Source organism: Solanum verrucosum, unplaced genomic scaffold (assembly GCF_900185275.1).
Source record: "Solanum verrucosum unplaced genomic scaffold, falcon-dt-bn FXZP01000255.1, whole genome shotgun sequence".
NCBI lineage: Eukaryota > Viridiplantae > Streptophyta > Magnoliopsida > Solanales > Solanaceae > Solanum > Solanum verrucosum.
The window spans coordinates 778,946-806,077 of record NW_026020006.1 but is presented as its reverse complement, the minus strand read 5'-3'; the positions used below and the strand labels follow the sequence as shown (position 1 = coordinate 806,077).

Genomic DNA, 27,132 nt, shown 5'->3' with positions numbered 1-27,132 from the left:
AATTCCAAAAATCGTTCATTTCATTCATTCAATTTCATCCTCCAACAAAAATGCCCTCAATTTCAACCCTCAATTCTTCTCAATTTCTACCCAAAACCTTCTTCTTCTTCTTCTTCTTCTTTTCCATATCCATTTTCTCACTGGTCAACGCTCGTTCGATAAAGTCAACGCATCATCACAGTGTAGAGCTCGATGAATCTCTTACATATCTATGGCCGTTGCCGGCTCAATTCACTTCCGGTAACGATACGCTCACTGTTGATCCCAATTTGACACTTGATTTTACCGGAAATGGCGGTAGTGGTGGTGGATCAGCTGTTGTTGAAGAAGCGTTTGAGAGATATAAGAAGATTATTTTTAAGCATGGTTCTAAGTTAGCTAAATCTGGTGAATATTTTGACGTCAATAGGGTTACCGTCATTGTTCATTCCGATAACGATGAGGTAATGTCTTATGCTAATGTTGAGATTCATATTGTGTTGAATTGTGTGAAATGTATAGTCTAAAGATATGATTTTTATGGATTGAAGTTGTTTAAACGTGTTACTTAGATTACCAATTACATGTAATTACTTCTTTTTTTTTAATGATCTTGGTGGAGGCTAGTTGCTACCTCCCACTAGTAAATACTGCGGATAACTCTGTCCATCAAGTCTTGGACAAATAGGAAGAAATCATCTAGTGTTTTTGCCTTGGACGTCAGACCTCGGACAAATGAGAAATAATCAAATATGTAGTGTTTTTGCTACATATTGTGTTGAATTGCGTGAACTCTTCTCAAAAGATATGATTTTTAATGGATTTAAGATATATAAACTGAAACCAAATTAGAACTGTGTGTCTAGGCAGCTCACTCGCACCTCGACTAATGTCTAGTGTTTTTGTCTACGTTGGGATTTGAACCAGAGACTTCATGGGTATGGGGTAACTCTGTCCACCAAGGCTTCGACAAATGGGAAGAAGTCAATAGTGTTTTTGCTACATATTGTGTTGAATTCTGTGAACTGTCTTCTCCAAAGATAGGATTTTTTTATCAGACATAAGTTATAATGTTATATAAACGAACAGTGTAGAGAATTTTAAGCTGAGATAGCAGATTAATTGTTTTTAGAGTATTACCAATTAGTGCTTTATTATAGAGGTTTATGTGTACTTACTTTATAAAGACCTGATTGTGGAAATACTTTTTATACTATGAGTGCATAGATCTTATATGTGTCTTTTTTTTCTTTTTCTATTTACATTTTGAGACATGACATTTCATATGGCCTAATACCTTGATTCTGGACCTTTGATCTCATAGTTGTTGGGTTGTGTGAATGACCTTATTTTAAACGTTTTTGCTGATAGAGAGGAGACATATTTATTTATATTTGCAACAACTTGAACCAATCGATGCTTAATGTGAATGATTTTTTATGGGTTTGTTGAATTGTTTTTTTTCTCAGTTGCAACTTGGCGTTGATGAGAGCTATTCATTATTGGTGACGAAGAGCAATGAACGTTCAATTATCGGGGGAGTCTCGATTGAGGTAAAGTTAACATTGATGTGGTGGAACTTTTCTTTATTTCTTGTTCAAAGTAATTTGAGCTATAAGTTCTATTTGTGCTGAAAAATCTTTTCCTGCCCACAAACTCTCAATTGGAGAAGCTATGTTTTGTAGCATACAGTAGGATGATGTTGATGAATGTGATATAAAACTTAACCAAATAGGAAGTAGAACTAGATCAAAATCTCCATGGTAGTTAAAGAATATGTCTAATGATTAGGATGTAGAGAATGATTCGCCCCCTCTACTTAACATAAGTTGATCTCTGACGTTTCTGAAGAATCTCAAGAGCTAACAGGATATTAGTAGGTAGACATTTAAGGAGTCGGAAGAATGTAGAGAATGATTTCTAATAAAGAAGCAGAACATTTTGTAGTTATTAGTGTTTTCATCCTTAGTGAAATGTAAAACACTATGCTTTACTTAGAACTTTCTAGTATTCTTTTTCTTTCCTATCCGTGTACTTTTCTTATGTAGCATGGCTTCCCTTTTAATTACATCTGGAGAACTTTCTAGTATTCTTTTTCTAGTACTCTTGCTCTAGCTCCTGATAGTATGTAACCTTTGCCTATCTAATCTTACTTATCATAGTTAACTTCTCCAATCTGTACTGTTAACCCACTTATCAAGAAAAAAGAATGCAACAGAAAAGTCATGTCCTGTAATTTCGTCCCCTGCCTTTGACCGTTATGTGATGATGGTGCTAGATTGTGCATTCTTTGATTGGAGTGACTATAACTAGAAGTACATGAATAATTTTTTCGTCAACACTGCAGGCAAATTCTGTTTATGGTGCACTAAGAGGACTTGAGGTACGTATGTTAAATGAATATGGTTTATCATAGTGGACAGGGATTTTTGCCACTATGGTTTATCTTAGTGGAATTAGGGATTTATGACTGTTAATTTCATATCCTCACTGATAACAACAAGTTTACTCAAACCCTTTTATGCAGACATTGAGTCAGTTATGTAAATTTGATTACGGGGTTAAAACAGTGCAAATTCATAAGGCTCCATGGTTTATTCAAGACAAGCCCAGATTTGCATATCGTGGTCTTCTGTTAGGTAAGATCCAATCTTTTGTACTGATACAGCTAATTCTTGGGATTTAGTTGCCGTACAGTTTTCCCGTGCACTCTCATTGACTTGGTGGTCACTTTATATGTAATTCGTCATACTTCTGAAAATGAGTCAAAACATCCGGATGTTGCCTTTTTCAGAGCACTAACTGATCTACTTGTTGTATTATTCTGCAGATACATCAAGGCACTATTTGCCAATTGAAATTATTAAGCAAATTATTGAATCAATGTCCTATGCTAAACTTGTAAGTTGTTGAATCCTATTTTACTGATCCAGTTTTTGAAATGAGCAATTTCTTATTTCTGAAATTGTTGATTGGAATCAGTAGAATGTTCTCCATTGGCACATCATAGATGAAGAGTCATTTCCTCTAGAAGTGCCTTCTTACCCAAACTTGTGGAAAGGGGCATATACAAAGTGGGAACGCTACACTGTCGAGGATGCCATTGAAATTGTTGAGTAAGAATTTTCTCCCCCAACTCAGATAATATGAAGTCTTTTTGGTATGAAGGATTTCCCCCTACCTTTTTCAATAACCTTGAGCGCAGTAACTAAGTGATTTTTCCTTTTATTGCCTTTGAGTTTTAAATAAAGTCCCGAGGGTGAATCAAATACTTTGAGTATTTGCTCCATATTTCTTAGAGAAGAAAGTAAAAAATGAAAGGGCGACGGCTGGAGGTGTTAACATCTTCATCTCAAGTGGCTACTAGAAAACCATATGTAGTATTATTCTAAACAATTGGCTGTATGGTTTTAGAGGGGCCAACAATAGTGAATTACTTATATTACACTGGATCAATATTCTAGTTTTACGTGCAAATCTGACCACACCAAATAATGGATACCATTATAATACTTATATTTGATCAAAAAATTTATTATGAGATTTAGTTCAACACATTAACCGGATCATTTTGTACCATCTAGAGAATTGGTTAAAGCTATCAATCAATTGGGGAACTTTCAAAGAGAGTCTTCTTCTAGTGTTTCATTGAACAATTACTATGAACTTAAAGTTACAATCTTATCCTTTCGTTGTCTTTGATTATATAATTTCAATATCTATGCTTCCATTCAATTAATTGTTCTGGATATTGTTAAAGTTCCAGAATAAATGATACAAAGAACTATAATATTCTTTTACGTTATCATCTGTTTCAGTTGTTTGTTCTGTTTTTGGCTTCTCGTTGGATGTTCCTATATTATAAATTGATGCTGACAGAGTTCTCCTTGTTTCTTCTCTTCATGATGTCACATCAATTGAAGCTTTGCAAAGATGAGAGGTTCGTGACATCTTTGAAGTCTATGCAAATGTTTCATCACCTCATCTAATGTTTTTTGGTTGTTGGTTAACGCAATGCATCTATACTTTTCTTGATAAGTAAAAAAAGAATGTGTAGTCCTTTTCTAATTCCAAAAGTGTTTCCTACACAGGTATCAATGTTATGGCAGAAGTTGATGTTCCCGGCCATGCAGAATCATGGTAAGTGTTTAAATTGGTCTATTCCTCGTACAGTCGTACTATATTGGGTCTATTAGAAATTTACGAATCTTTGGATTTTGAATTGCTGGTAGTTTGCCTTAATTGCTCTTCACTTTTATCTGACTTAATCTCCTGCAGGTTTTAAATTAATCCCGCTAGTGTGGTACTTTTTTTGGTAAAGATACCAATGCTTAGTTAAAAAGCACAAAAAACTTTGAGAGCTGTACTTTTTAGGTGATAATTGGAAATTTTTTCATGTGTATTGAATTCTTTAGTTTTTCAGATTGGTCTTATTTGGTCACCATTCCAATCATCAAATTGGGTTTCTGAAATAAAGGAAAAGTCCTGCTTATTTTGAAGTAAAACAGAAAGAAATATGAAGCGTATGATATTTGCATGGCGAAAGTAATTGTACTTCTAATCAAAATAAAGATACCAGGGAAACACGTAGCCTCGTTTGAATCTCTGACCTCCCTCCTAACTAATAAGCGCAGAACCATTGAACAAACTTGGTTAACAAACATAGTTTATTTGTGGGGGGTGAGGGGGTAATAATGTTCCAACATTTTTGGTGTGGTGACAATGTTTTGCATAGAAAGATGTTTAAAAAAGAGAGAATGTTACAAAGAACATGAATATTTTCTTATTCATTGTAGGTCATCACTCCCTTTAGTTGTGTTATAAATTTATGTTGTTTCTCAGTTTGGTTTTATTCACTCTACAGGGGTGCAGGGTACCCTGATCTTTGGCCTTCTCCATCTTGTAAAGAGCCCTTAGATGTTTCAAAAAAACTATACTTTTGATGTGATCTCAGGCATCCTGGCTGGTTAGTTTCGAAGGTTTCCCTTTAAGAAGTCTACCATTTTTTCCTGGATTTGTATAATTACATTTAACTTTCTTTGTGATGTAGCTAAAAAGGATATATTTTCATACTTCAATTTATCATTATCTTTTATTTAGAGATTAGAGCCTAGTTTTTAGTTAGATAATCTTATCTTTTAGTTAGAGTTTCAAGAGTTCTTACTTTGAGTTCACTGCTCTATAAATAGTGCTTTTTGCACTTTGTCTGAGACTATTGAAACACGTAAGGAATTGAGTTGATCATCAGTTTAACTTCTATACACTAACAAAATAAAAAAATCGTGTCACCTAAAATTAGCTACAAGCAACTGTAGTTAACTTTTCTATAAAAAATGAGATCAGTAACCTAGAAGCTGAGACAGGTAACGTTCTAAAACATGTTAAAGTACCTGATAGCGTAAAAATTCTGGAAGTGTAGGTAATTTCAATCTATATCCCTACAATTCTATCTTGCACCGTGTCTTCTTGCACCCTTCCCCTTTCTTTCCCCATCTTCAACCCTCTTATTCTTTTGTTTCGCTCTTTTTCTCCTCTTTCTGTCTGTCTCTTGTCCTTCTCTCTTTCTCCTCTTTCTCATTTCTTGCCTTTCTCCTTTTTTTGTTTCTCGTATGACATTTTCCTCTCTCTCTCTCTCTTTCTCTCTCTCTCTCTCTCTATGTACATTGCATCCTTGCATATTTAATTCTGATAATGGACATGCCTCCCATTTACTGATTTGATCCTCTGGTCATAGTTTAGTATTGCATTAGCCTCTCAAAAAGGACCATTGAACTCAAAGTTGCCGTGCATGAAGACATTATTTTTTCTCTTTCTTGTCACCACGGATGTTAAATTTCCATTATTTATTTTTTGGCAGATATGAGGAAGATTTTTCCATTTGAGCTCTTCCACTTAGGCGGTGACGAGGTCAACACAAGTTAGTACTATTTTTCTATTTTTTGCAGAAACTTCCCTACATTTTGTTGCATTTCTAATTTTAGCTAATATCATTGGACCAAGAGAATAGAAAACAATTATGATATGTCCACCAATGTCAAGTTAAGATAACTTGTTGCTTCAGAATCACAACTGTGAAGATTTTAAGCAATCGTTGGCTCTAGAAGTATACTGATTCAAGATACCAGAAAAACCAATAGCTAAAGGGCAAAGTGTCTTAGAATTGAAATATTTTGTATTTTAGTTCCCACATCTTTGATTATGCCGTTTACTCTTGTTTTTATTTTAAAGTTAAGGGTTAAGTTACTATCTTCTTCAGCTCTTCTCTTGGATAAATCAATTGCAGAATAGATGAACTATTTATAACAGTTCTGTTTTTCTATTTAGTTTTTTTATTTGTTAAGAAGAAAAAGAAGAAGAAGAGTCCTATAGAATAGAATCCAGATATAGAAAATATCCTGTACGTACTGGCAACCTATCCTTCATTTTAGAGTCCCAGCAATTTCAGTGCTGTATCATGTTATAAGTCGTGTTTACGGAGTTCTATTTCGTGGTATCCATCCATATGACTGATAACTTAGTAATTTTTTTCTTCCATTATAGTACTGCAAATATTTCTTTCACTTTCTTCTCGGATTCTATCGAACAGTTGATAGTGATATGCTCTTATGTTGGTTGTTAAAAAAGATATTTCTCTTTTGATGTCACTTTTTGTCATTCTCTTTTTCAACCAGAACTCTCGTTATATGCGTATCTTTCTGACCATGCATGCACTTACACACCAAAAGAAAATGATCGTTGTTGGATCTTTGAGTATTGTTCATCGAAAATAAGTACTGAATATTGTTCATTTTTGCAGCTTGTTGGACAACTACACCACACGTGAAACAATGGTAACCTCCCTCTTCTTATGTCCTTCATGTTTTTGAAGTTCCATATATATGTTGAAATTGCTCTAACTTGTTTGTCAAACCAAAAAAAGGCGCAGTTAGTATTTCAGTCATGGAAATAGATTGCACTATGCCTATAAGAACAGCGGCATCTATATATTGACTTATATCAATGAGGATGAAAATCACGAGTGATTATAGGGGATCCTATTACCAATAGGGATCTTATGTTTCACACATTTATGTTACATAAACCAATTCGTGATTCAGTTAGTGCAGGATATACTTTGCATTGAGAATATGTCCCAGGTATTACTAGAAATGCTACTATCTGTTTTTTTCTTGATATCAATAAAGGGCTGTGGACGAAGTAATTATTCGTTCTGTATGTAGGCTATATATTTATGTCATTTTGTGTTTTAGATTTAGATGGATTATAACCTTTATTTTTTGCTGATAACATGCCCTGATTCATCCCTTTAATTATGTCTCCTATCTTTACTTTTTCAATGCAGTGCTGTTCATCAACTCATTCTGTTTGCAGGCTTCAAGATCATAATATGACTGCAAAGGATGCATATCAGTATTTTGTACTCAAAGCTCAAGAAATAGCTATATCACACAACTGGACACCTGTTAACTGGTAAATTCTCTTAGAAATCACAAACAAAGTGCCCTGTTGTACTTGTATGTTCGTGTTTTTCTTCCTTTTAATCAGTTAAAATAGGGAACAGTGAAGATTAACAAAATATAGATAATATATTAAACAGATTCAAATCAGAGTGAAGATTTTGTTGGACTGTGGTTCCTTTGAACTTGCGGGGCAAGGTGTTTTCTTTTCTACGTTTCTATTTTATCTGCGACTTGGCAAAAGTATTAAAAATATGTGTTGCAAAAAAGTTAATTGGAGTATTGCTGTCTTATAATGGATAAAATAAAATTTTGTTTTTTGAAAAGGATACCAGTCGTTCGTTTGATTTACAAGCAAGCTTGCGCAGTTATTTTGGGTTGAAATGCAGTCATTCATTTTTTTCTAATGTATGACATGGTATATGGATTTTATTTTTGTAGGGAAGAAACCTTCAACAATTTTCCATCTAAACTTAACCCACGGACTGTGGTGCATAACTGGTGAGGATCAATCTGACTGGATATATCTGCTCACTAATATGATGGGTTTTTCCCTTTTTAAGTATGCAACCATCTGAATATCTTATTGATATAGGTTAGTTGGTGATGTTTGTGCAAAGGCAGTTGCAAGTGGTTTTAGATGCATTTGGAGCAATCAGGGTTATTGGTATCTCGATCACTTAGATGTCCCGTGGGAGGAAGTCTATTATGCAGAACCACTGGAAGGAATAAAGAGTATCTCTGAGCAAAATCTTGTACTTGGAGGTGAAGTATGCATGTGGGGAGAAACCGCAGATGCCTCCGATGTTCAACAAACCATATGGCCACGGGCTGCAGCTGCAGCAGGTATTCTCTTGGATATGTTGGATTGCACGACACTTTACGGCAGTTCAACTATGTTGCATATCACAAATATATCTTGTCCTCCCGACCTTAGTTATGATGGCATTTCTCAAAGGAGCGTTCAGCCAAAGTGGCAGAAGCATGACAACTTTTTTCTGAAACCAAGATATTGCCCGTTTGGACATGAATTATATCCTTCTTTTCAAAAAATATTTCAAAACAATGTTTGGTTACACATTAGAATGATTTGTTGGCTAGTTATTTTTCCAACTTTGACCAGGTTTTCAAGTGAATTTTTCTCACTCACAACTTCAAACTCTTTTCCAAGTGAAATGCATGTCCAAACACAACCTCAACTTCCAAATTCTATTTTTCAACTTCAACTTTAAATACTGCTCCATCCGTTCCAATTTATTTGTCTTACTTTCCTTTTCAATCCGTTTCAAAAAGAATGTTTTTTCCTTTTTGAAAACTCTTTAATTTCAACTTTCCACATGACTTCTACAGATCTTTTGTTTAAGAGCACAAGATTCAAAGGTTCTCTTTACTTTCCTAAACTCTGTGTCAAGTCAAAAACCATACAATCAGACTGAAACAGAAGGAGTATTTTTTTTAAATCCAAATATCACTCAATTCATGTCCAAACGCCTACCTTTTTTTACCCTCCCTAGGAGCTCCCACCATTTTATCCAAATATCGAACTCACAACTTTAGGGTTGGAAGTGAGGGGTGTTTACCATCCGAGCAACTCCCTCCTGTTGCCTACTTATTTTTCATTCTGGTATTGACATCTTTGTTTTACTAGACTGGCGATGAAACAAAACTCAACCACTGCTTTCTACTAGATCTTCCACTCAGTCTTTTGCTGTCATATATTAGGTTCTCTTTCTCCTGAAGAAATTTCAAGCTTGATACTGATACTGCCTTTGTGTATACTTTATAGAGCGGTTGTGGAGCGACAAGGAGACCACATCATCAAGAAATACTACGTCAACTGCATTACAGAGGCTGGAGTACTTCCGATGCCTCTTGACAAGGCGTGGTGTTCCAGCTGCTCCAGTTACCAATTTTTATGCTCGACGTCCTCCATTGGGGCCAGGGTCATGTTATGAACAATAACTTGTGTAGCATCATCAAGTTAGATCCGTGTGCTATAACTGGTAAGTTTGCGAAGCTCATGACCTAGTAAATCTTGTCAGCTTGACGCTGCTGTATAGTCTCCTGGCCATAGAAACGATTCTACGTTGAGATTGTCTGTTGTTTACTCGCTCATTTTCGGGATCTTCACTGTACCATTATTGTGTTTTCTTAATGTGAGTAAGAGAAAATTGTATGATCTTGCAAGACTCCATACTTAAAAGACTGGATTTGGCAATATTTTGCCTCATGTATTACATTCAAACTTGTAATCTCATATTCTTAATTCATTCCTTTTCCATTTTCATGTGTTTTAACCAAAAGACTATCTCCATAATATGTTACCATCTTATCCAAAAACTAAACAATTCGAATATAAAGGTTTATATATGTATAAAGTTCATGTGAATTCCTCTTTGTAGTTTTTCATTTTACTGGGTTCGTGAAAAGATTTGAGTTTTGAAATTCAATAAGATTGGCGATATTAAAAGAAAGGGAGTTTCAATAATTGAAGCAATAAGAAATTCTTTAGCCTTAAATCGGAATATAACATGTTGTTCCAGCTCGATACCGTCAAGAATTTTTGGGGATAAATTGATTCTAGAATTGACAATGATAGTGACTCTATGAGGGATCGTTTGGTACGTGGGATAAAGAAAGACTTAGACTTGACTAAACTTTCCTATTTAATTCAATTAGTATAACATTAGTGGAGTTAAATCTGGAAAAGAATCTTGGCTAAGAGATAAATAATTTATATTATTGACTTAGTAGGTCATTGAATAAGACATTTGAATTGAATATTCCAATTCCCCTTGGGACTTAAATCAAACACTACTCATCAGTATTCTAATGTTTACGTCAAATAAATAAATGTAAAACATGTGTATCATGTCTTATATATAATTAGGAAACAATTCGCGCTTCGTGCGGTAAATTAATCAATTTAGAAAATATTTCTAAAGTACAAATTTTGTGAAACAAATATGATAAAACTTTTCATGTCTATGCATAAAAAATAGTTAAAAATATTCATGAAATCTTTCTTATATAATTTTGTTATTAAAATTAGAGTTAGATGAATGGTATATAAAAACATTTTTATTTTTAAATACAATATATGTGATTCTAATAGTAGTAGGTTTGTTTCTTTCATCAGATATATGACATATTTGTTTTCCAAAAATTTCCTTCATTAAGAATAAAACAATAAAAAATAAATGAAACTAAACATATAAAGGGAAAAAAGAAATATAAGAATCCACTACAATGGAATTGCTCCTCTTCGATTAGACGGTTAAAACTTAAAAGGTATTTACTACAATTTCTTTTGATTATAAGATTAAAATTTTGAAATAATATTTTTCTTTTATTTAATTATAAGTATTTAAAACTCTTTTCTTAGTTGTTATCCTATGTCCAAAATTAAGTCAATTAACAATGTCTTTCTCTAAGCTTATATATGAAAAGTATTATAAATTATAATTTTACTCATGTATTTATCAATATGAGTAAAATGATATATATTAACTAAATTTTGATCGAAATTTATATCATTTGACTCTTAAGAAAGAACGAATTAAAAAGAGAGAAAACAATTTTAAAAAGTGAAAAATTAGATAATAGGAATACAATAGGAATATGATATGACATTGTTACAAATTTATCCAAGATATAATATGGATTAATGGATGAAATCTTCATGTATTTATACATAAAAATTAATTATTTTTTGTCAAATTGGTTCGAAAACTTTGTATATCACCTATTTTATAATTAATTAAGTTTATAGCTTAGATTTTTTAAAATTTGCAATTACAAAATTCTCTAATTTTAAATTTATAAGTAGATATTCTAACATTAAAAAATATTTGTTAATATAATCCATATCTTAGGTAAAAAAAACTATAGATTACAAAGTAAAAAAAAAAAATTAAATCTAATTTTGTAAAATATTCAAAATATGAAATATTTATCCTCTACTAATTTATAATCCGTAAAATTTAAAATGGTTAAAAATGTATTGATGAAGAACAATGTTAGTATGTCACGGAATTTTTTAAGCCTCAACTTGTTTAGTAACTCTAAGCTTATATATGAAAAGTATTATAAATTATAATTTTACTCATGTATTTATCAATATGAGTAAGACGATATATAATAACTAAATTTTGATCGAAATTTGTATCATTTGACTCTTAAGAAAGAACGAATTAAAAAGAGAGAAAAAAATTTTAAAAAGTGAAAAATTAGATAATAGGAATATGATATGACCTCGTTACAAATTTATCCAAGATATAATATGGATTAATGGATGAAATCTTCATATATTTATGCATACAAATTTAATTATTTTCTCAAATTAGTTCGAAAACTGTGCATATCACCTATTTTATAATTAATTAAGTTCATAGCTTAGATTTTTTAAAATTTGCAATTACAAAATTCTCTAATTTTAAATTTAAAAGTAGATATTCTAACATTAAAAAATATTTGTTAATATAACCCATATCTTATCTAAAAAAAACTAAAGATTACAAAGTAAAAGGAAAAAAAATTAAATGTAATTTTGTAAAATATTAAAAATATGAAATATTTATTCTCTACTAATGATTTATAATCCGAAAATTTAAAATGGTTAAAAATGTATTGATGAAGAACAATGTCACGGAATTTTATAAACCTCAACTTGTTCAGTAAGAAAACTTTTTAGCCAAAAGTAACGTACCCCTTCTCTAATTGCTTTCAAAATTTTCTTGACTGCTTCCTCTTAACTTTTCTCAAAATCATACTTTTAAAATCCTCATACTATTTCAACATTTATATGAATTGGAACAATTTAATTAATTCAAATAGTAGAAGAAAATTCTTAGACATTCTTAGTATAATTTGTAAATATACGCATTTCTCAATGAAACAAATTTCTATTATATTTATGAAGAATGGACAATTAGATCATTTCAATGATGAAAATTTTAAAATAAATAAAATAATGATAATTCACAAGGAGACTATAATTAGTTGGAACTTGGAAGCAATATATATTAACAAACAATTGATACATATACTAAATCAAAAAATGGATCAAAAGTCGCATGTTCTTTCCTCATTAGGAATCAAATCATTAATCCAAATTCATTGAGATAATCTTTTTTGGCTTGTACTTCAAGAGGATCAGTGACAAGTCCAATCAACTTTAAAATTTCTTGTTTTTTTCTTCACATGTGCGTTTCGCGAGGCAAAGACCTAGTTATCCTTCAATCGTTATTCCTTTGTTTCAAAAGGAGCCAGAATCACCTCTTTTTTCGATCATGTTCATTTGATACATTTTCTACACACATAAAATTCATAATAAGCTCAAAACACTCAAAATAATAATCTAACAATACAATTATGCATAGAATATAAATCAATAAGTTATTATTTGCCAATAACGTTGTATAAATATAATTTTTTTAGCTTTATATAGATATATTGATTGATTGATGCTTTAATCTCTTAATTATGATTAAGCGATCGACATTCTCACATTAATTCATAATATATGGTGAAATTATACGTAAATATTATATGTAAATAAATTTATTGAGATAAATGCACCATATGACTGCATCTATTATCTTTCCATTTGTATTATATAATATTCAAGGGCATGAGATACTGCTTCGTCAATTTTCTATAATTATATATATGGACTTTATGTTTCCTTTAATTAAGAAATAATAAATAAAATGTGTATTATATTATAATAGTTATATTAGTTGGTGTATATAGTTTCAATAGACATGGAAAATAATTTGAGGAATGTAAATGTTAAGGGAAAAATAAGGAGAAAAATAGTTATATACTAATGTGGATAAGTAAAAAAATATAATTAATATAATGAACAAATAAAAATGAACGGAGAAAATAAATACGAAGAAGATTTTAATCACTAACCTCTTACTATATAAGGAGCAACAAAATTAATTCAAATAGAATAAATTCCTAAGCCAAATTGACATATATTTAACATCAATAAGCATAAAATTTTATTCTTTATATTATTATATATTGTCTTTTTATAAAATGTTTTTGTCAAAATAATAATTGTCTGTTTGAAATTATTTTGGAATGGTATCATTAAAACACCTTTTAAAACTCAAAAAACTACTCAATATTAATATCTCTACAAAAATGCCACATACACTATTGTTTACATTTATATAATCAAATCATTTTATAACAATGTCATGAATATTTTTTAATTGTTATGGCGAGATGCTATTATAGAGAACAAATCATGTGATATAATATGAAAGTCGATTCTAACGTTATGACAAAATCTTATTATAGAATATGAATGTTGTAGAAAAATCTGACGATAGTCAAATAATCGACTTTTTCAATAATCAGTTTAAAGGGGTCTTTCTTTCTCACTCAATAAATAAATTGAGTGAAAAGGAAGCACTACTTTATTGTGAAGTTTAAAGTATGACTCACATTTGCACTATTATTGCAAAAAAATTATTCTACACCATATTCACATTTATTCTTGCACTATTATTTTTAATTATATAATTATAGTGTTGGGATTAATTAATGGACGTCTCAATTAATTTTGTGAAACGTTTATTATGTTTCACTAATAATAGATATCAGATAAAGTTGTCCATCTAAAGGAAGTGCAATGATATTTGCTAGTGTTACAAGATATTTGGCTTCCCTTATTTTTGAGAAAAAAAGTGGCGATGGAAAATAATTTATGGTATATTTATTCACATTTGGTGTTTCTATTGAATTTATATCATTTAACCATATCAATTAGTCATAGATGTGTATAAAAGACATATTCTGAATTTATTGTATTGATATATATATTCAATGTGAATATGATATTTATCACGATCTAATGCATAGTCATGTTGAATAAATATATTTTTTTTATAATGAAATAATGATATCACATTTGATTTATGTGTATCTCATCAATTTTACTGGATAACTTTTATTTGAGCCAGTGAATATAAGATATATGCCTTGCATATACGTCTTTTAGCATTTAGCTAACCACAGTTAAGTGATATGCATTTTTCATTTGTTGATCTTGATATTAAGTATTTAGCTAGGTGTAAATACTCTATACAAATAAGTATTTATTTATTTACACATAAACCTTTAACATTTAACTATAGTTACTTAACATGAATTTTTACCAGAGCTATCAAATTGGGCTTGGCCCATGGGATCGGCCCGACCCAATCCACCATTGGGGTATGGTTGTGATACGATTTTTCAAGCTCATTTAAAATTAAGGTTTATAAGTCTTTGGCCCTTGAGGCATGATTGGGGTCAGTCCATGGGCCAAAACTATTTATTTAAGGGTAACTTATAAAAATTTCACTAGTGTATGAGCTAATTACTTAGATGCACATTATGTTGTAATAGTTCGAATCTTATCAGATTTTGGTGTGTCCAGATACATGTATCTCGGGATACGTGGATTTAAAATTAGGTGTAATTTGTTCTAGATACTTCTATCTGTCAAGATTTAAATGAAAAAAAAAAAAGAGAGTCGAAGATTAAAGGAGTTTTACTATTTTTACGTGGATTCCTCATAATTTAAAACAATATATAAAACCATATAATAATCACTATTAAATGCAAAAATAAATTGCGTGCAATATGTAACAGAGAATTCATATCATACAACTAACGTGAGCCCTTTAAATTCAATGATATTTAATAAACAAGGTATTGATTGTGACATTGAAAGATTGACCTTCTGTTTTCGTGATTTTATGAATTTATACGATGATTTTAAATTTATATTTTACAGTAATAATTGAGTTTATAGTAAAAATATATTAGAATAAACTTTTCTGACATAAAATTTAAATCAATCAAACTTCAAAATTATTTAATATCAAATGAGAAATTCAAAAATTAAAACTCGATTATAAAATGAGGCAGAACACATTACAAGTAAATTATAGTAAACCATAAGAACTAGTTAACTTTCACATGACCTTTGGTGGGGGTGGGTTGGGTCGAATTTGTGTTTTAAAAAGGAAAAAGAATAATTATACCCTAAAAAGGGAAACTATTTACAAGTGTCTACTCTCTTACAATCGTGTATCAAATCAAGATAAATATATTGATCGGGTCCAATTTGGATACATACTTTACCTAATTGATCAAATTTGTATAGATTCCCGATGGGTTGAATTTTAAAATTAAATAATACATATATGACAAATCATAATAAGTCACGTAACTATTTTAAATTACAAAAAGATATCCTGCTTAATCCGTTAGTTTAAGGCGTATTCTTGTGTTAGAAAAAAGTGATTGTATTATTTTAGACTAAAAGGTAAAATGCGGGTATATATGAGCTATTTTTTATATGTTAGATATTTTTGACACTGTATTGAATATAAAAATAAAAAATTTACTTTTATTACTCTCTTCATTCCATTTTACTTGTAACTTTACCCTTTTTTCATGTCTATTAAGAAAATATAATAAATATAATGTACAATTTTCTCCTTATTTATTAGATTTTTTTTAAATTTAGAATTGAGCAAATTAAAGAATACGACTTTAGTATTAAGGATATAATTGAAAATAATTTCCAACTTTAATATTGATTTTTTAAAATGTAGTTATAATAATTTAATTTTTTTAGCTAAAGTAATGATTAAAATGAGACAGAGTATTAAAATAAACGAAAAAGAGTAAAAAAAAACTATTATTAAATTATGTGAAATTGAATAAACATGCCCCAAATTAATAGTTTGGTCTAAAAAGTCGCTACGGCTAATAGTCTGATTAAAAAAATATCCTTATTGTTATTAATGGTTAAAAATATCTTTTTTTTAATAAATATATTTCTATTTTTATTACTATTGAAGAACCTAATTCTTGTTTTTTTTTCAAATCACTTTAACTATTAAATAAATAGGTAATAATATTGTTTCTTCTTAATTTTATTTTAACACTTAAAATATAAAAATTTCATGTACTTTTCAAATTGATAATATATGCCATATATATAAGACTATAGTGAACCTGTCATTAATTTTTATTTAGATAACGATAATTTTTTTTTAAGAAAATAGAAAATATTTTTACTGCTTATTTTTTTTGAATTGAAATAGGATAAATATTTTCTAATTAAAAAAACCAGCATTAGAAAAATAATGCTTTTTAAAAAACAATTTATTCATTTGAAAAATAAATAAAGAAGAAGACATTTTAACTCGTTAAGTAATAATGGGAGCATTTTTAGACCAAGTGGGTGACAACACATGCATTTTTAGGTCAAACTATTAACTAAGAACATTTTTTATTAAATTCCGCATAATTTAAGAACATTTTAACCCTTAATCATAAAATAAATATATTAAGATGCTTTTGTACTCCAATTAAATATTCATGTTATATGTTTCAAAAAATTGAATTTCATTAATCAAATTTGTAAACCATTAACATAAGATTGCAGTGGGATGATTAGAGTTTCTTCAACCTTAATCAAAAGTCTCATGTTTGAACCCTCAAAATGAAAGAAATCCTATTGGAAGTGTTGGCTCAAAATAAGTTCTACAATGTACGAATTTAAATTAATTGAGCTTAAATATAAATGTCGAACACCATATAAAAAAATAATTTTAATTTTTTTTGTAACGGAAGAACCTAATTATGAAAAGGTCAACAAAACATTATATATAAACATATCTGATAAAGTGTAAAAAAGACTATTTCATTTACTGCTTCGGTCTTTTTTTTTATACCTGAATTACGTTATACTAGTGACAGAGTCAAGAATGAATTCAAAACTGAATTGACTAATTTACTGAATTGAAACTCCCGTAATTAATTTCTCCTTTTTCGAGACTCATATTTGACAATTTGATTTGTTTCTTATTCTATTCAACTTTCGTGATTAATGAAATGCGTAAATCAGGCTATTTCTATTTATGAGAAGGTCATTCGAATAAATGACGAGCATATCTAATAAAATATAATGGACAATTCAGTTATTGCTCTGTTCTTAACACAGATCCTACACCCCTATATAAATGGTAGAGTCGAGAGAAGACTCTCATTCTCAAAACAGAACTGTCTATAGAGTTGAATCAAAATTTTATCAGGTAATGTTTCATTTCTTAGAGAAGCATACTAGAAATTTGATAATTTGAAGAATTATGATCAATTGTCTAAACAAATTTTAAATACTCATATATTTTTCAATTTACTTGATTTTTAGCTATTACTTTGATATTTTTACTTCACTATTTTTTTTATTTTTATAATAGATAATTGTATAAACATTTTAAATTCAGTGTTCCTCAAATATCTCAATTCAGTATTTCATTTTGCGTTACTCTGCTTTTATGAGTGAACCACTTCGTCAGTATTAGCTATATGTTGATCAACTCAACATCAAAAATACATTTTTATACTGAAAATTTGATACGTAATTTATATAAGAAAGAAAACAATAAATAATTAAAAATATAAAAGGCGCGAAAATATAATTTTTTGTTTGGTGTGCTTTTGACAGTTAAATTCAAAGATTTTTTTTTTGATTTCTCACCTGATGTACCATATCCCCTCAATAGAGCCTGATTATTCTGAATTTACACTACGTAAATCCATATTTAAAGAGACTCATCAATAGAGGCCAATTATCATACATAAAATTTAAACTCGAAAACTCGATCAAAGGAGGAGCAGTCCTACCCACTGCGGGTAAGAAAGAATTGTTTTGAATACCAATGCAAGTAAAATGAGATAAATAAAGGAAAAAAAGAAAAGGCCGCTATATAGTTTTTTTTTTTTTGCCTCTTTCTATCATTTCATTGTTTTGCTACAGTCTTTTACACCTCTCATCGTTCTTGTTTATACTCTTCACACAGTTCCTTGGCAAAAATTTGTTCTTGTGAGTCTCTTTCTCAATGATGGTAACTTTTATTTATGTTCAGTAAGTTATAAATCCAAGATTTTCCCTTTTTTCTGTCTTCCTACACATAGCATAAAATGGGTGTTTTTTATTTTATTTTTTTACTGTATGGATTCATTTAGAGACTGTACACTTACTTTTAACACTTGGGGTTTTTGAATCCTTAAAAGATATGGTGTTTTCTTGAATTTTTGTGTTTTTTTGAGTGTGGGTTTTTTAGATCTTGGTTAGTTACTGTTGTTTATGTGTTATGCTGCTAGGTTCTGAATCTCAGATTTGTGAAAGATTTGTTTTTTATGGGGTGGTTTTGATTGTGTAGTTATGTTGGAGTGAAGGGGGTTTAAATAGAGCAAAATGGGTATATAAAGGTGAATATAGCTGACCTGACTAGTTTTGTTGTTGAAGTTTAGTTGATTTTTTGGTAATTGGTTGTGTGGAGTCTTGAGCTGAGGGTTTATTGGAAACGACCTCTTTATCTTTGGGTTAGGAGTAAGGTTTTCGTACACTCTACCCTCCTAAGAACTAGTTGATTGTTTGGTTGATATTCAGTAATTGGTTGTGTGGAGTCTTGAGTTGAGGGTTTATTGGAAAAGACCTCTTTATCTTTGAGGTAGGGGTAAGGGTTGCGTACACTCTATCCTCCCAAGACTCCACTTTGGGGATGGGCTGTTGTAGCGTATGTTGTTGTTGGTTGTGTGGAGTATTTGACTTTGTTTGACTTGTTTTTTTTGTTTTTTGTTCAACACTTTTGCAGGTGAAATTTGCGGAGCTTTAGTTTTGTTTAGTTCGGTTTACTTGGGGTGGGTCTGACTTGGTGGTTTTTCGTGTTAGTTTTACTGGATGTGAACTTCAAAATCAGAAATTTAAAAGTTCTTAGGGAATTTTGTATCTGAAGTTTCACTGTGGCAGTTAGAGTTTGTCCCTAGTTTTGATTGTCGGAATGCCGGGAAAGGAAGATGCGTCAGCTGGTGGAGCTGATGGTTCTCAGGAACAATGTCAACTTGCAAATGGTCGGAGAATGTACTGGCGGTCAGCATCTTGGTCGTCTTCGAGGACTTCACTGCCTCCGCTTAACCCAGATATGGAAAAAGATGGCTTGGACGCAAATGGAAGTAATAGTTCTCACGGTCGGAGGCCTTTAACTCCTAGGTCGCAACATAGTTTCAAGGCTAGGTCGTGTCTGCCACCGTTGCAGCCATTAGCAATTGCTCGTAGAAGTTTAGATGAGTGGCCGAGAGCAGGATCTGATGATATTGGAGAGTGGCCACTTCCTGCCACCCCCAGTGGGAGGGATTCACACAGCAACAGTGAGAGGCTTAAGCTGGATTTGTCAAACATACATAAAAATCCAGAGGCTAATGGTGGGCTTGTGAGAAGAGAAAAAATTGCTTTCTTCGATAAAGAGTGTTCAAAGGTGGCTGAACATATTTATCTTGGTGGGGATGCAGTGGCAAGAGATAAGGATATACTAAAACAAAATGGGATTACCCATGTTCTTAACTGTGTGGGGTTTGTATGCCCTGAGTATTTCAAGTCTGATTTCGTATACCGGACTTTGTGGTTGCAGGATAGCCCGTCAGAAGATATTACTAGTATTCTCTATGATGTTTTTGACTACTTTGAAGATGTCAGGGAGCAACATGGAAAGATTTTTGTTCATTGCTGCCAAGGGGTCTCTCGGTCAACCTCGTTGGTTATTGCTTATCGTATGTGGAGAGAAGGACAAAGTTTTGATGACGCCTTTGAGTATGTAAAGGCAGCAAGGGGTATTGCGGATCCAAATATGGGTTTTGCTTGTCAGTTGTTACAATGCCAAAAAAGGGTTCATGCTTCTCCTTTGAGCCCAAGTTCATTATTAAGGTTGTACAGAGTCGCACCTCATTCACCATACGATCCTTTGCATCTCGTCCCAAAAATGTTAAATGATCCCTCACCGTCAGCATTAGATTCTAGAGGTGCGTTTATTATACATATACCTTCTTCAATATATGTTTGGATTGGTAAGAAATGTGAAGCAATCATGGAGAGAGATGCCAGAGGGGCTGTTTGCCAGATTGTTCGTTATGAGAAAGTTCAGGGCCCTATCATAACAGTCATGGAAGGTGAGGAACCTCTGTACTTCTGGGACGCTTTCTCCAATTTCCTGCCATTGATGGACAAATTAAAGAATGGAGGGGATGTTGTTGAGTCATCAAGTAAGGTTTGTCCAGGGGAAAGAAAGGTGGATAATTACGATGTTGACTTTGAGATTTTCCAAAAAGCTACTTCAGGTGGCTTTGTTCCTCCTTTTGCGTCGTGTGAGACTGAACATGAAACCCACCTTCCAGTTAGAGAAAGTTCTTGGAGCATGCTAAGGCGAAAATTTGTATCGGGGAATATGAGGGATTTTGTCTTTTCAACAAAGTCAGGTATCTCTAGAGTCTATCCTGATTCTATGTTTATAACGAGAGACAATTGTGCAACTAAACAACTACATTCTTCTTCTATGTTGTCTTCATCGTCTTTGTGTTCACCATCACCAACTACAATATCCTTATCTTCAACATCTTCTTCATCATCAGCCTCATCACCTCCTTATCTCTCTCCAGACTCCATCTCGTCTGATTCAAGCATCAATTCAAAATGTCTTTCTGATTCTCCAGTAGTGTCACCTTCAGTTATCTCTTGTGCAGATTTAACTTCTTCAACTCCATCTGACTCCAGTGTGTCTGTTCTCCCTTCCAAGATTTCTCCACAGTCCATATCTAAAACGTCAAAGTATATTGATGTCACCTTCACTTCCCAGACTTCTTCACAAACAGCTCCTCCGCTGTCTAAAAAGTTTCCCCTCTCTATTGCGGAGCGGAGAGGTAGTTTGTCGAAGGGTCTCAAGCTGCCATTGCTGACTGATGATTTTGAGAGTAAAGCAGGTCATTTGAAGAGTGTTGCCAATGATCAAGGTGACATTGGCATATCAGAAGTGACAAATGAATCTTTTAATGAAGCAGCGACTGCAGCCGAGATTTTACATTCCCCACAAGAGATAATTGAGTGTAAAATGGATGAATTGCATAGTTCTTTGGATATTTTAGGCATTGGTATTCCATCTGATAAAGAACCTGCTGTTCTTAGTGGCTTTCATGAGTATTTGGAGAAAATACCATGCAATGAAAGGAGAACGGCTGTGTTAAATGGTGTTGTGGATACTGGTGGAGCATCTTGTAACCTAGTGGAACATGTTGTATATCGTTGGCCCAGCTTGGAGAAACTTGCTATTTGTAGCATTGATGATTTGGATTCTAAAGGTGCATATATTTTCATTATTCCAACTTCAGGTTCTGGAAAAGATGCAGGTAGAGCTGTGTATGTTTGGGTAGGAAGGTCTTTTATTTGTGAGATTAGCAAGATTCGGAAGGTAAGCTGCAAAGGGCTTGGTGATCCAGGGGATATTGACTGGAAACAGGCTGCTACAGATGTTCTTCATCGAATGGTTCTGCCAAATGATACCAACATTGAGGTATATCACTATTTCATACTCTTGTACTATTGTTGCATGCTTTTCTTGATCTGAGTTCTAGAGCCGCTCATATATGTTTTTTTTTAGCTGCTCATAGTATTTGATAAATGGGTTCTTCTATGTTTCAGATGTAACATTCACAAAAACAAAATGGAAAAAAAATGAAATTTAGTATGTGGCTAGAATCAGGAAATGCTCTTCATCCTTTGCCTTTGACCTTCTCTTATTTTTTAGTTAATTTAGCGCAAGTTATATTTTCTTGTGTGATGCCTGATCAGGGTTTTGGATTTTGCTGTCGTTCTGGCCCCGTTGCCACACTAGTTGAATAGAGCATTTTGCCACGTTGCTAGATTCAGAGTTGAAACTGCATATTATATGCGAGGAAAAACAGAAGATGCTAATATAACATGTCTATACAATTCATTCTTCTATTTAATTAATTAAGATCAGTATCAGTTAATAGCTTTCCCGAATTGTTGGTGGCATAAGCACTCACAATGTTGTAGGATGATGTGTATTTTGCTTGGATTTTTCCAAGTGGTGCTCTACCCTTCCTTTCTGTTCTGTTCTGTTTTCTTTCATTTGGTTTGGGGTGGGTGGGTTATTAGCTAGATTTGTGTTGTATTGTTTGATGTGTTTTATCTCAATGCTTATTCTCTCTAAACATGCGATTGATAGGTTGTGAAAGAAGATGAAGAACCTGCTGAGCTCCTAACATTTTTGAGTTCCCCAGTTAAGCTAACATGTTCAAGGACACATCAGGAATTCCAGTAGATTACCTCCTCTTTCGTACATTTTCAGCTTCCATAATTTTCCTGGGTTTTGAGTGAAGTCCACCTGACTATAATGTGTAGGTATGTATCCCAAACACTATTATAAATATATAGTACCTGCAATATCTAGCTTGGCTTGAGATGTTTGGGAAAAAATTTCTTCATGGTTGTCATTTAAAAAGAAAATTCTACACCCAAGGGTGTTGCCTAGTGGTTAATGAAGTGAGTTGTCTCAGATTCAAATTCCTCCGGAGGCAAAATCACTAGGTGATTCTTACAGTCTGTATTAAAAAAGAAGAAGAGAATTCTTTAGATTTGGATTGTGATGTTATCTTTCGATCATTCAGTTTGGGAGTTTGCTTGCATCTTTGGGTCTGAGGAGTTAAAAACAGTATGTTTTAATATGTGAACTGTAGTCTTTACACGTTTCTTTATATGATATCAGTGTGATTCTTTCTATGTTTCAACTTTCAAATGTCTAGTCTTGGGCGTGGGTGCGAGGATAGGGGGGAGGGTGTTTATTTTCCTACATTGGTGGAGAGAACTAGTTGTTGTCTCTGTTATATTGTCTTGAGCACTCCTCATCTCGTGAGCGAACTTTGTGGTTGAGCAAGGCTCAAGATCGTCTGTTTACTTTACCGTCACCTTAACTGACCGGTTATTTTGTGTTTCTCTCTTTTGCAGGAGGCTGCTTTTAGAAGTTGTCAGAGGTGGTTCACCTGAATGTACATGTAGTTGCTGCAACACCCGATGACCGTTAGAGGCAATTGGCCGACTTAACTTTTCATTGTACATTGGCCATGACTTAGAAAATTAGAAATTTCAAAGCCAGTTTAGGCATCAAAATAGTTCTTAAGCTATAGTTGTTTTATCCCTTTCATTCTGTACAATGCCTTTGTGCCAATGATTATCAAAACTGCTGTTGCCTGTTGGTTCCAAACCTTTTTAGCGTTAAGATGGCTTAATATTTTACAATTATGTTTACTTATCCTTTTCATTCTGATGCTGATATGCTTTCCTTGAGCCGAGTCTCCATCGGAAACAACCTGTCTACCTTCACAAGGTAGTGGTACGGTTGCGTATACACCACCCTTTTTAGACCTCACTTGTGGGATTACGTTGGATATGTTATTAGACTATTGTTCTATATTGTTGCAATGGGTGAATTTTGTTTGATCAATATTCTGACTAGCTATATGGTTGAATAAGTAGGGCAGCAACAATCAGTAATGGCTGAATCATTCAGCATTTGATTGTGGGTTCAGGACAAAAATCTGTTTCAACTACAAGTAGAATGGGGGATAATTTTTGTCTAGTGGTAAGAGTGTAACGTTTGATGTGTGGGTTAAGCGCATGTCATGGTTTGAATACGCTGAGATGAAGGGTATTCAGAGGAGAGTGGAGGGAGGGACGTATTATCCACTGAAATCGAACACCATCTAGAACTTTCAGGAGATAACCAGAACAGTAATAGTACTGTTATTTTACATCTTTTTGGGACTATGATAACATGAGTCTAGCTTTAACCCTCGTCTATTTTAGGATAGAGCGTATATGTAGATCTTACCTCCATTGCACTTTGTAGGGGTGCCTGCCTAAGGTTGGCTCAAGTAGTCGAGCCTACGTCATAATTTGTTGCAGCGGGGCCTGTGTTCGGGCGCCCCTACCCAATTCAATATACAACTATTAAGCATCTCATCAATTATAGTCTTTATGAATTACTTAAGCACATAAAATTATAGTGCTACTTAATTTGTTGTTTGGTTGGCAAGTTTGAATAACTTATTCCGAGATTAATAATTAGTACTGAAAAGTTATCCCTCTCCTCTCCTTGGATGTATAGTAATTCCGGGATATCCGTAAATGACAAAGATATTCCTTCAAAACCCTTTTATACATTACTTTTCACATTTATGAAGAGTATTTTTGTAAACAAATAACTTTTTCTTAAAATTTATGCAATGCATATTATTTTTGATACAATAAACCAAACACTCGATAAAAAATAGTCTCAGCATAACTTATTCATAATAACTTGAATTCAAACCAAATGACTCCTTAGGAACTAAAGAATATAAATCTTCTAACAAAAGGAAGCTTCATTCAAAGTGTTAACGACTCATAATGACAGGAAAAAAATTAAATACTCTATTTTTTTGGCCTCTCTTCCCACACCGATAAGCTAGCCAGGCAGCCAAGTCTTTATATTACAATGCAGCAACATAGATGGATACGACCTTACTTGAACAGGATCTGTTCTATAGGCTCGTACCACTGAATCCTTGATTTCTAAGGAGACAGGAAACCAAGTCTGGTGGATGAATCATGGCCATGAGACTCGAGCGTGATTGACAGCCTCCATGGCCTTTCGGGGTCATGGTGCAGTAGATGATCGTTCTCAACCTGGTTCACTGGCTTGAGATGGTCTCATGGCTGTCTGACAGACTCCTTAACTCTTTTTGCTGATTTCATCACATAAATAAAAGGGCCAACGTCAATTACGGAGAAACATACTTACCTGAACGAGGTCAACGAGTGATCAACAAGGCCCATGGCCTAGTTTCCCTTCATATTTTTTTTTTGGTTACTGGAAAACTTGAGTAGAAAATGGTTTGTTTTTCTGAATTTCTGAATACCGCAAACAATTTTCTTGCTCAAGTTCTTTTTAACAAAAGAAATCTATGGTAAGAAAACTTAGGTTATATTTTCATTCATCAATATTAGCAGACCTAAAATCCAACACAAAAACATGTCAATACCTAATCCAAAATTAGAAAACTAATCATTTGATTTCTTCATATTACATTGTAGCAACATTGATTAGCACAACCTTACTAAGGAGACCAGAAACCGCGACCATGGACCAACACATGATTACACCCTCCGTGGCCTTTCAGGGGTCATGGAGCCATAGAGGATCGTTCTCGACTACCCTTCATTTTATTTCTCTCTTATCACTGACAATAACTAAGCAAACATACATATAACATTTTATTTACACTTGAAGTTACAGGTTCTGCAGAACCCCAAACGATTTTCTTGTAATGAAGATGAGCTCTTGGTACATTGGTTATTCAGAATCTGGTTTACGCCAACTTGGAAATAACTATGGAATTGTTCAAAAATAGGCATATGCCACTATTTGCAGCGTGTGCACATTATTCTTTAGTAAAAGGTAAAAGAATAGTTCACTCTGTGCTCACTGCGTGGCTGCATGGAAATAGTACCTGATGCTCAAGGAGGCTATCGTCGAAATAAAATGACAGAAGGACTATCAAAAGAACAACTGCATTCACAAGGAAAATGCATTGTCTGGATGAGTATTTGTGCAAAGGTTAAACTACATAGCAAATGTGATAACTGATGGATGTTCAATAAATTGAAATTTCAATTCGAAATGAAAATTGAAAAATGATGACTTACTCCCACATCTCTACGTGAAGAAAACAGAAGATTAATGAGGAGATACTATAAAATAGGGCCAAGTACAACAGAGAAACATACTTACCTGGACGGGGTCAATGGGCGATCAATAAGACCTATGGCCTAGGTTGGTGACCTCCATTGCACTTTGGAGGGGTGCCTTCCTAAGGTCGGCCCAAGTGGTCGAGCCTACGTCATAATTTGTTACAGCGGGGGCCTGCGTTCGCGCGGCCCCTACCAAATTCAAAATACAACTGTTTTCTTGCATCTCTTTTGACAAGCTTGTGATTATTGATCTATATTAACTAACTCTAATTAATATAGACTTCAACTTGTAAGACACGCAATTAACTCTAACACTTGATACGTTTCTTTATAGATGAGAAACAAATCCTACAATTTCAGCACAATACAAGCATTTAAAACATCAACACTACAAGATTGCTTCAGGTCCCTTGTTGTGAGAGTTCTTAAAGCTTGAGTTCTTGAAAGACAAAAAACACCTTTTTTACTGAATTAGTTCCTATGTTGTTTGTTCACTTGGATATATCAATCACCAAGAAGTATTGTCCACTGAACAAACAACTTCGTCCATTCTCATTGGAGAAGTACACTGTCCTTCTCACCAACCAGCCCGACAAGGACAGCTTTACAGCTGTTCACCATATTGGACTTGGACGAGAGCTACTCTGCCTAGGACCAGGTCCCGACATTTGCGAGGATCATCATAACACCTGAAGTACTACACAAAAGAGCATGATTAGCAGCCTCCATGGTCATTCGGGGTCATGGAGTCGTAGATAATCGTTCTCAGCCTGAGATAGTCTAGAAGTTGTCAGACTGTCTTCACTAAAACAAAAAAAACTTTTAGCGGCAATCAATATACACATTAACAAAGAATGCTAAAGCCTTTACCGACATTAGTTAAATGCCATTGGAACCAATGTTGCTATAGGCTTTAGCGACATTTACAAAGAATACTAATTACCGCTAAAAATACATATTTAGCGGCAATTAAGCTATTGCCGTTAAAGACCATTTTTGGTGTAGTGCTCGACTCTATTTGCTGGTTTCACTCAC

The 27,132-nt window shown here is 32.9% G+C and overlaps 2 protein-coding genes and 4 non-coding genes across 6 annotated transcripts; 5 read left to right on the top strand and 1 right to left on the bottom strand.

The window, feature by feature from the left end:
- LOC125819629 (beta-hexosaminidase 1) lies at positions 1–9,708 on the top strand. The gene is given in 16 exon segments (XM_049499087.1): positions 1–443; positions 1,449–1,532; positions 2,327–2,362; positions 2,507–2,618; positions 2,810–2,880; positions 2,965–3,095; positions 3,903–3,919; positions 4,071–4,119; positions 4,844–4,904; positions 4,906–4,945; positions 5,837–5,896; positions 6,776–6,809; positions 7,351–7,449; positions 7,878–7,937; positions 8,032–8,282; positions 9,223–9,708. Coding segments are annotated over 16 exon segments (1,674 nt in total). The 5' UTR covers positions 1–50; the 3' UTR covers positions 9,399–9,708.
- Positions 9,709–18,249: 8,541 nt separating this feature from the next.
- On the top strand, positions 18,250–23,571 carry LOC125819621 (protein-tyrosine-phosphatase MKP1). The gene is made up of 4 exons (XM_049499079.1): positions 18,250–18,381; positions 19,115–21,856; positions 22,535–22,710; positions 23,314–23,571. The coding sequence occupies exons 2-3, from the start codon at positions 19,301–19,303 to the stop codon at positions 22,628–22,630; spliced, it is 2,652 nt and encodes an 883-aa protein (XP_049355036.1). The 5' UTR covers positions 18,250–18,381; positions 19,115–19,300; the 3' UTR covers positions 22,631–22,710; positions 23,314–23,571.
- Positions 23,572–24,131: 560 nt separating this feature from the next.
- On the top strand, positions 24,132–24,296 carry LOC125819722 (U1 spliceosomal RNA). Its single transcript, XR_007442472.1, has one exon. It is a non-coding gene; the product is annotated as a U1 spliceosomal RNA (small nuclear RNA).
- A 565-nt stretch (positions 24,297–24,861) lies between these two features.
- LOC125819731 (small nucleolar RNA U3) lies at positions 24,862–25,076 on the top strand. The gene has a single exon (XR_007442478.1). It is a non-coding gene; the product is annotated as a small nucleolar RNA U3 (small nucleolar RNA).
- Positions 25,077–25,730: 654 nt separating this feature from the next.
- LOC125819726 (U5 spliceosomal RNA) lies at positions 25,731–25,841 on the bottom strand. Its single transcript, XR_007442474.1, has one exon. It is a non-coding gene; the product is annotated as a U5 spliceosomal RNA (small nuclear RNA).
- A 288-nt stretch (positions 25,842–26,129) lies between these two features.
- LOC125819736 (U1 spliceosomal RNA) lies at positions 26,130–26,290 on the top strand. Its single transcript, XR_007442481.1, has one exon. It is a non-coding gene; the product is annotated as a U1 spliceosomal RNA (small nuclear RNA).
- The last annotated feature ends 842 nt before the right edge of the window (positions 26,291–27,132 follow it).